Raw genomic sequence first — 12,483 nt, 5'->3', positions numbered from 1 at the left:
GGTTCAGTGTGTTGAAGCCTCTGCCTTCAACTCAGGTCATGGTCCCAGGATCAATCTCCACATCGGACTCTCTGCTCAGTGGGGAGCCTGCTTCCTCCTCTCTCTCTCTGCCTGCCTCTCTGCCTACTTGTGATCTCTGTCTGTCAAATAAATAAATAAAATCTTTTAAAAAAAAAATTAGGTATGCATTTATACTCTCACCCAACAATCCCATCTCAAGGAATCTACTCTGAAGATAACATCCACAATCAACATATGCTGTAATATTACTGGAATATCAAAATACTTCAAACAGCACATCTACCCAAAGAATTGGTTGAATAAACTATGGAAACCCCACAAGTTGCAGGTGACACAGCAGTACTCTGCAAAAACAACAACAATAACAACAACAACAAGGCAAACCTTTGTAAACGGACATGGAATGGTTTCTAGGATATACTGAGTTGACAAAGCAAAGCGAACATCACCACCACCTGAATCTCCATTCCAGAAAAGAAGCAATTATTCAGCCACGAGCAGTAAGTACATGGACTGCCAGCCTCTGGCAGCGGTGCCTCCAAAGGCCACTTCTGCCTAATGAGGGCCTCCTTTAACTTCCAGTTCTTCCCTCACAGCTCCCCCATGAGCTAAGAATTCAGCACAGTCCTGAGGCTCCCCTCTACCTGATTCTGCATCGTCTTCATTAGACCTTTCACAAATGTTCCCCCAAAATGCCTACTTCCCTAATTTCATCTCAGTGTCCATTACCAACTGGAGTGAGGGCATGATATGAACTGAGTATTTGTGTCTCCTTCAAAATTTATGTGTTGAAATTCTAATTCCCAAATTTGACAGTATTTGAGTATACTCAATTGTGGTAATCATTTCACAGTGTATACATATATTAAGTCATTACATACACCTTAAAAAAAAAAAAACCATATTGGGACACCTGGCTGTCTCAGCAATTAAGTGTCTGCCTTCAGCTCAGGTCATGATCCTAGGGTCCTGGGATTGAGTCCCACATCAGGCTCCCTGCTCAGCGGGAAGCCCTCTTCTTCCTCCACCTGTTGCTCCGCTCCCCCTGCTTGTGCTTGCTCTCTGACAAATATATCTTAAAACAAAACAAAAAAACATACTGTACAACCTAAATATATATAATTTTTACTTGTCAATCATACCTCAAAAAAGCTCAGTTTAAAAAAAAAAAGCTAATCAGCATGCTATCTACCTCAAAGGGAAGACATCAACTGGAGCCACAATTTTTAATGTACTGTATATTACATTCAATGAAAAAACACTAGGCATGACAAGAGACAGAACTGCATAATTGAAAAACAAAAGACAAACTGACAACAGAAACAAACCCACATGTAATTCACAGACAGCCTCAACCAACAAAGTCTTTAAAATAACTTAGTATGTTGGAGGAAAAAAATGGAGTAGATGAAAAGATTCAATAAATGGGTTTTTAGCAAATTAGAGAAAAATTAGCAGGGTTGGTGAAATGGAAGCAGATCAGTACAAAATATTCACATTAAAACTCACAGGAGAAAATAATGTAAAATACAAAAAAGGATGCAACAGATGTGAGATAGAGTAAAATGGTTTAACATACCTATAAATGGAGTCCCATGAGAGAAGAGTGCAGAAAAAAAGTATTTGAAAAGTCACTACTATTGCTTGGGGGAAAACAAATCAACTTACTGAGGCTATTTTCAGTGTTAATACACACACACAGTATTATCTACAGCTGCTTCAGTTCTGGAAAAGCAGAACTGAGGAGTTGCAACAGAGACACTATGGCCCACAAAGCCTGAAATATATACTACACCTGGACCTTTACATAAAGTTTGTCAACCCTGCTTCTGACCAACCAAAGGACTGGAACAAAATTTAGACACAATGCATAGAACTGGAGTATGACAGTCACTGATTTATTAAACTATCAGGTAAAACTAATACCATCGGGTTTTGCCTATTTCCCTTGCTCTAGATCCAATCAGGATTCTCAGAAAGCTACTTGGCATTCTGTTTAAAGACAATAGGTCTCACTACTAAATTATTCTGGAAAATTCCGTCACTCCTATTCTTGTCTCTCTATTCAGTATTCACTCCTTCTGGAGCTCTTAATTCTCCCCAATTCTTCTGACATCTCGATTTCTTAACTGGTCTCCTACTGGCCCCTCTTTCCTTATTCTGCAGCCCTGTTCTCCCACTTAGCAGTGTTTTAGCTACAATTTAACCTGAATTTTGTTCAAATGCATTGCTTTTTCAGTTCTTTAAATTCCAGTTCATTCTTTTTTCCCCCAGTGTCTTGTTCCCCTCTTACAGTCTTATTTCTTTTAGATCTTCAATTACTCTAAAACTTGTATGATGTGGTATCTGATATTCTATTCCTGAAATCGGTCATGACTGGTAACTCTTATGTGATAAAGAAGTCACATGTTTTATAATAATTTTGTGGGAAACCCACACAACCTGGAATGAGAACATGTGCCTCCATAGCAGTTCTGCTTTTGCTGCTCTCAGGCACTGGGGGTAATGCAGGCTGCAGACTACTTTTTATGTTAGTTTCTTAAAAATTATGGACTGCCCTCCACCCCCCCAGCCCCCCCCCCCCAACCCCAGTTAAGTACAAGTAATACAAAGTACAGCCTCCAACATTCCTGACTGGGTACAAAGGCTTAGGAAAGATCTTCCCTTCCTATAGATCCCAAGCAGAGACAAAATTGTCTTGTGGAACCAGTGAATGGATTTTTTTACTCTAACTCTTCCCTGGGAGTATCATCCGCTGGAGGAACCAGATTGATGACGGGCCCCACCTCCAAGCCCCAGACTCACAAGGGCCTAAGGCCTCACTTTCTCTCCCCATGTGGGTTACTAAAACGTACGGAAAACAAAAATCCACAATAAAACTGTACCATTACAAATAATTACTCCTTGTTGGATGTCACCAATTAGGATGTCCACTTGCTATTTTCAAACAACCAGTTCCTTTTCCCCCTCCCTCACAGCCCATGTTCTACTAGCTGACTCCAATAAGGAGGAAAAGTGGCTCAGGTCTAAATTAATTAGGAAACCCCCCCCCACCCCCCGGCCCTGGGATGGAAGCAGAGTACAATCAGAACATATCCCAGGATTGGTCTGATTAGAGAACAAGAAGCCCCAAGGGGGCTTCCTATAGAGCAGAGATAGAGGGTCATAGCTAAGGTACTACTGGGGGGGTGGCTGCTGAACACCACAGAGACCACAACGGAGAGACATGCAACCTGTGACCAACACTGAGCCAATCCTGAGGAAGTGAACCTGAGCCTAGGAGGTAGAAACTAGATCCTAGTCCAACTGCTGGAGCTACCAGATCAAGCTTTGACCAAAGCCAGTCCTAGCTCTTGATTTTTCAGTTCCATGACCCAAAACATTTTCTTCTTTGCATAGATCACTTTGAGCTAGGTTTGTCAATTGAAAGCATTCTGAGCAACAAGGAAATTTACCAAGTGTTCAAACTTCAATAATGAAACAAAGTTTTACGTGCTTACCTGGATAACCAATTCCTTTGGCATTTGCATAGGGAACCCCGGAAGAACCAGGGCTATAAACAGGATTCATGATTTCAAGAACTAAAAAGGAAAAAAAAAAAAAAGTCATTTAGCCAAGCACTTTTATTCTCCGGTTTTTCTCCAATATCACCTACAAAAGAGCAGGCAGCAAGAGTCCCTTCTCTAGTTGATGAAAAACAAGGCACTTCATGCTGCTGCCAACCAACACAGAAAAGGCAGGCCAGAAGTCCTGATGAAAGCCCACCTAAACACTGTAATCTTTCCAACTTCTTCAGTCCATCAGAAGCTAAGGGAAAATGTGTTCTCTATGTCCCTGCTTAAAACAGTGAAAAAAAATGTTATGATCTAAATGTCCTTATAACAAAGAACAGTTAAGGAAACCAGACCTATGCAGAATATGAAATATTACACAGATACTTTTTAAAGTGCTTAAAAACATGACTGATATGTTATGTGACAAAAGGAAAAGAACAATGCTGCATTATGCAGTATGATCCTAAATCTGCACCTACATGTAGTACAGGCATGTGCACTTCCAGCACAAACAGAAAAAATCTGGGAGAATATAAAAATGTGAACAGAGATGATCTCCAGATAGGGTAGGTTTAGTGTTCTTTTTATGCTTTTCTCTATTTTTTAAATAACCTTTGTTAAATATGTATCTATTTTCTTTAAAAGACAATGTTTTTTATCATCTTTTTTTTTCCTGAAAAGTTCAAGAGCTTGCACAGTCACAAGCATCATTTTACCCCTTCCCCAACAGAAAAATGATTCTCATCTCCAGCAAGCTCCTCTGAATTCTGTCAACGAATGTATTACGAAAGTATGTTTAATTAAGACTACTCTATATTCCTCACCTATATTCCTCACTGACTTAGGTGGTAGTAAGGATGAAGGGGATCTTAAATTTAAATATAAAAACAGTACAGGATAGGGGGATAGCAGGCAACAGGTAACATGGGAACTCTGTGCCTTCTGCTCATTTTTTTTCTGTGAACCTAAAACTGCTCTAAAAAAGTCTATTTAAATCTAAAAATAAAGAGGGGTGCCTGGGTGGCTCAGGTCTTGCTCTCACAGTCATGAGTTCAAGCTCCACAATGGGTCCCATGCACAGCATGGAACCTACTTAAAAAATAAAATTAAAAATTAAAAATAAACAAAATGTACACATATGTACTTATTTAGTGTCTACCTCCCTCACCACATCCCCCACTAGAAAGTAGCCTGTGGCAGACAGGGAACAGGGACTTGTTCCTATTTACTATAGTATCTCTAGCACCAGTAACAGTACCTGGCACAAAAAAGATGCAGGTAACTGACTTTTTGTTTTTAAAAAAGATTTTATTTATTTATTCATGACAGAGAGAGACAGACAGAGCAAGAAGCAAGCTTGCTACTTAATACTCGACTCTAGGACCCCTGGATCATGACCTGAGCCAAAGGCAGACACCCAACTGACTGAGCCATCCAGGTGCCCGACCTGCTGACTTTCTAAAAACATATACACATTCAAACACTGCAGGTATCAAATTCCATTACAAAAACACACTGCAAAAATTAACGACTTCAAAGTCTCAGCTTACCTGACTCATTTAAAATATTCACAATCAAGCAGTTCAGTACATATTAGAAAATACCCAATCACATCCCTAGCCTTTGTAACAAGTTCTAGTCTAAATTAGGAATAAATCAGGAACATTGGTGATTAGGCCATTCTTACTTAAATAACTGTCTTTTTTTAAAACTTCTAAGCCAAAGTTACCATGACATCCACAATTACAACTAAAGAGATTAGTCTAGATCAGTGCTAACTAACAGTACTCTCTGCAACAACGAAGATGCTCTCTATCTGTGCCTTCCAATATGGCAGCCACTAGCTAAAAGTAACTACTGAGCACCCCAAAAATGTGGTTAGCGAAGGATCTGATTTTTAAATTTTATCTGACCTCAACTTAATTTTTTAATATTAATTTATTATGTAATCTCTACACCCGATGTGGGGCTTGAACTCATGACCCCGAAATCAAGAGTCCTCCAACTGAGCCTCAACCTAAATTTAATAGTCGTATGTGCCTAGGGACTACCATATGGACAGCATAGTCTACAATACAGATGAGAGAAAACAAGGCACAGAAAGCAAGCAGGAGACTCAATTACATATCTTACTACAGAGTTTAAGAATAAACAAACTGGGGAGGTGCCTAGGTGGCTCAGTCGGTAGAGCGCATCTGCTTTGGGCTCTGGGCATGATCCCAGGGTCCTGGGATCGAGCCCCATGTTGGGCTCCTTGCTCAGCGGGGAGCCTGCCTCTCCCTTTCCTTCCCACTCATACTCTCCTCTCACTATCTCTGACATTCCCTCTCTCCAATAAGTATCTTAAAAAAAAAAAATAGAATAAACAAACAGGTGGCATCTGGTGGTTCAGTCAGTTAAGCATCTGATCCTTAATCTCAGGGTCATGAGTTCAAGCACTTGCATTAAAAAAAGAATAAACAAATTGGCAATTGCCAATCCCTATTACCCTGTGCTTTTAACCTATTCTTGATGGATCTCCAACAGAACTGTGTAAGCCCTCATCTCTGTCGTTGAACTATGATCTGCTAAATATATAATTCTCAAAACTGTTTCTCTATTCTGTGCCAGAATCTAATTTTCTCAATTGAATTCAAGATAAGCAAAGCACTATGCAAAGTACACAGAAAACACAAAAAGAGCAAGTCACAATCTTCTGAGTTTACAATCTAGAAAAGTGTTGTCCAATAGAACCTTCTGTGAAGATGAAAATGTATGGTAACTGTACATGTAAAGTAGTCACTAATGGCTGGCTAGTGAACACCTCAAGTGTGGCTAGCACAACTAAGGAACTGCATTTTAACTTCAACAGTCACAAGTAGGTGATAGCGATTATTCTGGAGAACTCTGGCCTGTAAGACAAAACACATGAGGAGCACCTGGGTGGATTAGTTACTAAGCTTCTGTCTTTGGCTCAGGTTATGGTCCCTGGGTCCTAAGATCAAGCCCCACACTGGGCTCCCTGCTCAGCAGGAGGACTGCTTCTATTCCCCTCTAAGTACCATAAAGGAATAAAGTGTTCTGAAGGTTGAGAGAGCAAAAATTCAACAGGTGAGGGGAGGAATGGTCAGGAAAAATTTGATTATAGAAGGTAGTAGCTCTGAACAAGTATGATCCCAAAAAGCCACTGAAGAGAGAAAATGCAAGATTCACTTTAGGAATACTGGGCTATTGGGTTTGTAGAGAATTAACACAGATGATTATGAAAACACAGGTTAATTTCTTAGACCCATCATAGGGAGACCCTTAAACGTAGGGCTGAGCAGATCACATCTGGTAGGCAATGAAGCTCATGAGTAACATGGCAGACTAACACAGGAGTTACCAGGTGACCTGGTAATTCTATTCCTTGGTAAATACCTAAGAGAAATGAAAACATACATCCACACAAAAATCTGTACACGAATTTTTATTATTCATAACAGCCAAAAAATCGTAAACTACTCAAATGAAGCACTGAACACAAGGCTCTCCTGCTGTAAGGATCTCAGTGTAAACCAATAATACAATTTCACTAAGCTTGTCACTACAAAGTACATAGAACTGCCCATGAATTCTCAATACCATAAGTTTCAAACTACCCAGAAGTTTTATTTCCTAAAAGCATTTTTACCTCCCCAGAGGATAATGTTTCCTAAAGAGGCCGAAAAATCTTAATGAATTGAAAATATTAGGCAAGAAAATATAAAAAGACTGATGAAAAATGTTGCGGGTTTCCCTCTCCTATCCAATAAAAGGGCTTGACTGAGTAATATAAAGACAAAGTCTGTGAACTAATGTCCAAAAAAAAAGCTTCTTAGGTTACTTGTTCAAATAATAAGAATCCCCCAAGATTCTAAGCCTCAAGAGCAGAGAAAAATACTTTGTTCAGCTGTCTTCCTGTATTTCACCAGTGCTAGGCACTCAGATAGCTTATATATATCTTCTGAATGTTTTCGAAGAACTATGTGATAGAAAATGTAACTTTTCACAGCAATAAATATGAAGTTGAGCATGTGACTCTTCATCTCAGGATAATTGAGTTCCAGTCCCATACTGGGTATAGAGCTTACTTTAAAAAAAAAAAAGAAGAAGAAGAAGCTGAGACATTTATTTAAAATATAACTCAGGGGCACCTGGGTGGCTCCGTGGGTTAAAGCCTCTGCCTTCGGCTCCGGTCATGATCTCAGGGTCCTGGGATCAAGCCCCGCATCTGGCTCTCTGCTCAGTGGGGAGCCTTGCTTCCTCCTCTGTCTCTGCCTGCCTCTCTGCCTACTTTGATCTCTGCCTGTCAAATAAATAAATAAATCTTTTTAAAAATAATTAAATAAATAAAATATAACTCAGAATAGTTGAAACACCATCTATTTATTGATTAGTGACTATGAAAGCTGAACACACTGGCCAATCTTAACATTTCCAGAAATAAAACTATTTAACATTAAATCATGCCCATATGATACAATTACTCTGCATCATCTAAGGTACTACTACAAAAATATTACAATCTGAATATAATGAATCCTATCTAATGAATTTTTGGTAGACAAAAATTTCCTTTTAAATTACAGAACCTAGTGCTTGCTTCGGCAGCACATATACTAAATTACAGAACCTATACCTATAGGGGTGCCTGGGTGGCTCAGTCTAGTTTACAGAAAAAGAAGCTGGAGGAATAGGATGAATAACACCATGAAGCAATCAGACACACCCGAAAGATGGGGCATCTTGGAGGGCAAGTAACCCAGTTTCTTCAGTAAGTCAATGGTTTGAAAACTGGTAGGGATGGGGGTGGTGGGAAGGCAGGGAGGGCAGTTCTAGATTAAAATAGATTTAGACATTAAAACCATTAAGTAGTTTTGTTTGGGTTTTGGTTTAGATTGAAAAAACTGTAAGAAGATATTTTAAGGATTTGGGGACACAAGTGAATATGGGCTAAGTATCAAATGGTATTAATTTTGCTAGGTGCGGTGATAGCATTTTGGTTACGTAAAGACAAGGTTTTTCAGAAGTACATGCTGAGGCATACAAGACAAAAAAAAATGACATGATGTCTCTAAGTATTCTTACAAAAAAGGAAAACTACAGTAAAATACTAATGATTGTTATGCCTAGGTATTGGATTATGGCCGCATATGGTATTGTTACTCGTTTTAAGTTTGCATAACAAAAAAATTAAAAAAAAAAATCATCATCATTCTGCCTCCTATCCTAGTGCCACTGGCAACCCAGAAACCAATTTCCCAGTCTGATTTACTGTGGACCAAAGACTCCAATTCCAACACTGGATCCAGAAGGTACCACTTTTTTTTTTTTTTTAACCCATGTGGAATGACTCAACTGTAAGAATACCTATGGGTGGTCTGACACCTGCACCAGGAAAGCCAATCTCAGATTTACCTTTAAAAAAATGACAGCACAAAAAAAAAAAAAAAGAATAAAAAAAGGACAGCAAAAATTTTTGAATTTGAAAATCCAGTAATAATCAGAGATAAAATACACTTAAGTCTCATCACTGTATTATTTTCTCTAGTTTCAAAAGATACCATGATCTAAAGAAAGTTCCCACACACAACAGTAATTATGAAACTTTGAAGGCCTTTTTTATTAGTATTTCATACCAACAAAACTAATTTCAAGAGGGTTAAATTTTGTTTCTCTCAGAGACTGATATTAATATATAAGATATACCCTTTAGCACAACACTGGAAATTCTCAGTAACGTCTGATATTATAAAGAAGAGCATATAAGACTACAAAGTTCTTCTCAACTCCCTCAAAGTCTCCTTTCACTACTGAGGTTTGCAACCTATTGGGAGAAATTTATGTATTTCTCACAGGACTGGTCAGACTCCAAAAACACAGATGTAGAGTGGAAAACAGACATGAAAAAAGTAACTATTACTTTATTACATTGGTGTACCACTGTTTTTATAGGTGTTTCAACTGATATTGGAAAAGAAGCTGTTTAAGTGAGACAGTTTGCTGGACAAAAATTTCCCTTTAAACTACAGAACCTATACCTATAGGGGTCCTGGGTGGTTCAGTCTGTTAAGACTCCAATTCTTGATTTCAGCTTGGGCCTTGATCTCAGGGTTGTAGGTTCAAGCCCCATGTTGGTTTCCACACTGGCCTCAGAGCCTACTTTAATTTTATTTATTTCTATGACAGAGAGAGATAAAGCACAAGCAGGCAGAGGGAGAAGCTCCCCGCTGAGTAAGGAGCCTGACACCAGGCTCTATCCCAGGACCCTGGGACCATGACCTGAGCCAAAAGCAGTTGCTTAACCAACTGAGCTACCTAGGCACCCTGTGGAGCCTACTTTAAATAATTTTTTTTTTCCTACAGAACCTATCAAAAGCTAAAGTATTTAAAATGCACTTAAATTTCAAGCACCTGAGTGAGCATACTGAGTTAAGCATCTAAGCCCTGCATCAGACACTCTGCTCAGCAGGAAGCCTGCTTCTACTGCTCCCACTCCCAGGGCTCGTGTTCCCTCTCCCTCTCCCACTGTCTCTTTTCTCTCAAATAAATAAATATCTTTTTAAAAAATCCACTTAAGTTTTTTTTTTTTTTCAATTCTAATCCTCTACCTCTGTGGCATTATACTAATTTTCCTGGTGTTCAAAAATTCCAATGATTTTGGCATCACAATTCTAAACTCAAAATGAAAATGAGTTGAAAGGCAGGTGTAGAGCAGAATAATAAATATCCTAAGAAATATATCATGGCCTGATAAAAGGGCAGGGGGCAATAATAGCAACAGCCGCAGATGGTGCTTCCTCCTGAGATGCAGGCACTTGCCTCACAGGCACAACCCAATCTTTCCACTATGTACAAGGACAGGAACCAGGAAGAGGGGATGCTGCTACCTGCTCAGCATTTCTAGAGACTACTGACCAAGAACACCGAGCAGAACGCACAGGCAGCCAGCCGTCTCCAACTCAAGAAGGCCTTAGGAGACCTCTAACAATCCTCAGCTTCCATTTAGTCACAAACACAACTAAATATAAGAAACATGCAAACACTCCAACCAAAGCAAGCTAGCTTTATTAAACTGAAGAAAAAAAAATCTTCACAATGTGCACACACTAGCTTTGGCATTAGGAAAGAGAATTTTAAGTTATCCAACTGAATGTCAGCAAAAATAGTACACCACTTTACTTAACAAATTTGCAAAGTGTGTCGCTATTATTGTCCACAGCAAAAGCTTTTAAACTTTTTCATGCAATATTTGAGAAAATCTCAAATTACACAAGGATGACTTGAGAATTTAAGGTGTGGGAACAAGACAAAATTTTTCCTGCATGCCAAAAACACTCCAAAATATTTTTATGTATGACTTGAGTGAAACATTAACTCATACAATCCATTACATGCACTTACATTTACATATATTATGAAAGATAAATACCCTGTTTGTTGACAGGTTGCAAAGGTACACCTTCTTTTCAAAGTTAACCCAGACTGGGCCACGAAACGTCCTTTCGGAAATCATTAAAAGCCTTTCAAGCTGGGGGGCGAACACTAAGCTTCTGGCAGGCAAATGGAGTAATTTCCACTTCGTGGGTAGACAAAGTGAATAGTTTACACATTCGAAATGATTACAACCACAAGAATCCTAAATCTAAGTTACAGAAAACAACACCCTGCTGCTTCTCATTTTTTCATACGTTTTCCTGACCGGATCTGAGTCGGACCTTAATAAGGCCCAGGGAACATTCTTGTGCACTGACTCCACCTCTCACCGGCCACCTGGGCAGCAGCATCCCCCTCCCCCGACGCCCACACCGCACCTGCCAGTGCGCGAATCCGCGCCCAGCTCCGCCTCCTTCGGGTTCCCTGCTGCGCGGTTACCCCACCGGACAAAGCACAGCCGAGGTTCGGCCCAGCGGCCGACAGGCCGTAGCCCGAACCCGGCGCCAGGCCACCCCGAGCCGCGGGCCCGACCTTGGCGCCGCCCCAGGCCGGCTGCACAAAGCGCCGCACTTCCGGCCGGGCAGCGCCGCCGCCCGAGCCCGCCGCCCCGGCCCGCGCGCAGCCCGGGACCCGAGAGGGCGCCGCGTCGACCCTCCGCCCCGCCCCCGCCCGGGGGCGCCCGCCCGCCCGCACTCACCGCGCCGCGACGGCGGCGGCGGCGGGGGCCTGGGCCTCAGTGACCAGCGCACGCCGGCCCGGGGCGGGCTCGGCGGTGGGGCTTGGCTAGGGGCGAGCGCCGCAGAGGAGTGCTCCGATGCGAGCGCTGAGCCTCGAGGTCCCCGGTCGCCGCCGCCACCTCCCCGGCCCGCGCTTCCAGTCGCGCCGCTTCACCCGGCCCGCCTCTCCGCAGCCCGCGCTACCAGCCGACGCTGCGCAGCCCGCGAGCCGCCGACCTCACTTCCGCCTGGAGCGCGCCGCTGCGAGGGCGCGCTGGGCACGTGACTGGAAGGCTCCGTTCAGACTGGGCTGGTGGCGTGCGCGCTCCCGCCGGCGTCTAAGAGAGCCCCGGATGGAGAGTGTCGGGAGCCGTAAGGCGTGCGACCCGAGGCAGGTCTGTCTACCCTAGGGCACCGCGTGCGGGTGGGCGAGTAACCCGCGGCGGCGGCGCCCACTGGGACGTCCGTGTCCACTTTTCGGAATAGGCACTCAGATGGACTTTTTCCTCACCCTGTTTTTGCCCTTCTACCAATGCAGTGTGGAGGGGACATATTGGAACATAATTATAGAGTTTTACTAAAATTTTTTTATGAGAAATATGTCTTCGATTTTGTGTTAAAACGGCCACCGCACTGCAGGAACCTGTGTGTAAATGAAGACGCAAGGGTGGTGTGGTGGTGTATGACCCGGTCCTGGCTGTGATGCTCGATGGTGACAACTGAGGGCAAGGCTCAGCACCCCCAGCTAGGGCTAG

The 12,483-nt window shown here is 42.0% G+C and overlaps 1 protein-coding gene across 1 annotated transcript in view; it reads right to left on the bottom strand.

Moving 5' to 3' along the window:
* The window catches only part of FAM168B (family with sequence similarity 168 member B), a 44,226-nt gene extending 32,256 nt beyond the window's left edge, over positions 1–11,970 (bottom strand). The window contains exons 1-2 of the mRNA XM_046018461.1: positions 11,710–11,970; positions 3,522–3,602 (exon numbers count right to left, since the gene is read on the bottom strand). Coding sequence (XP_045874417.1) covers positions 3,522–3,591 — 70 coding nt within the window. The 5' untranslated portion in view covers positions 3,592–3,602; positions 11,710–11,970. The remainder of the gene's footprint in view (positions 1–3,521; positions 3,603–11,709) is intronic.
* Between the last annotated feature and the right edge of the window lie 513 nt (positions 11,971–12,483).

This window comes from Meles meles, chromosome 9 (assembly GCF_922984935.1).
Source record: "Meles meles chromosome 9, mMelMel3.1 paternal haplotype, whole genome shotgun sequence".
Classification (NCBI taxonomy): Eukaryota; Metazoa; Chordata; class Mammalia; order Carnivora; family Mustelidae; genus Meles; species Meles meles.
This window is presented reverse-complemented; position numbering and strand designations above follow the sequence as displayed.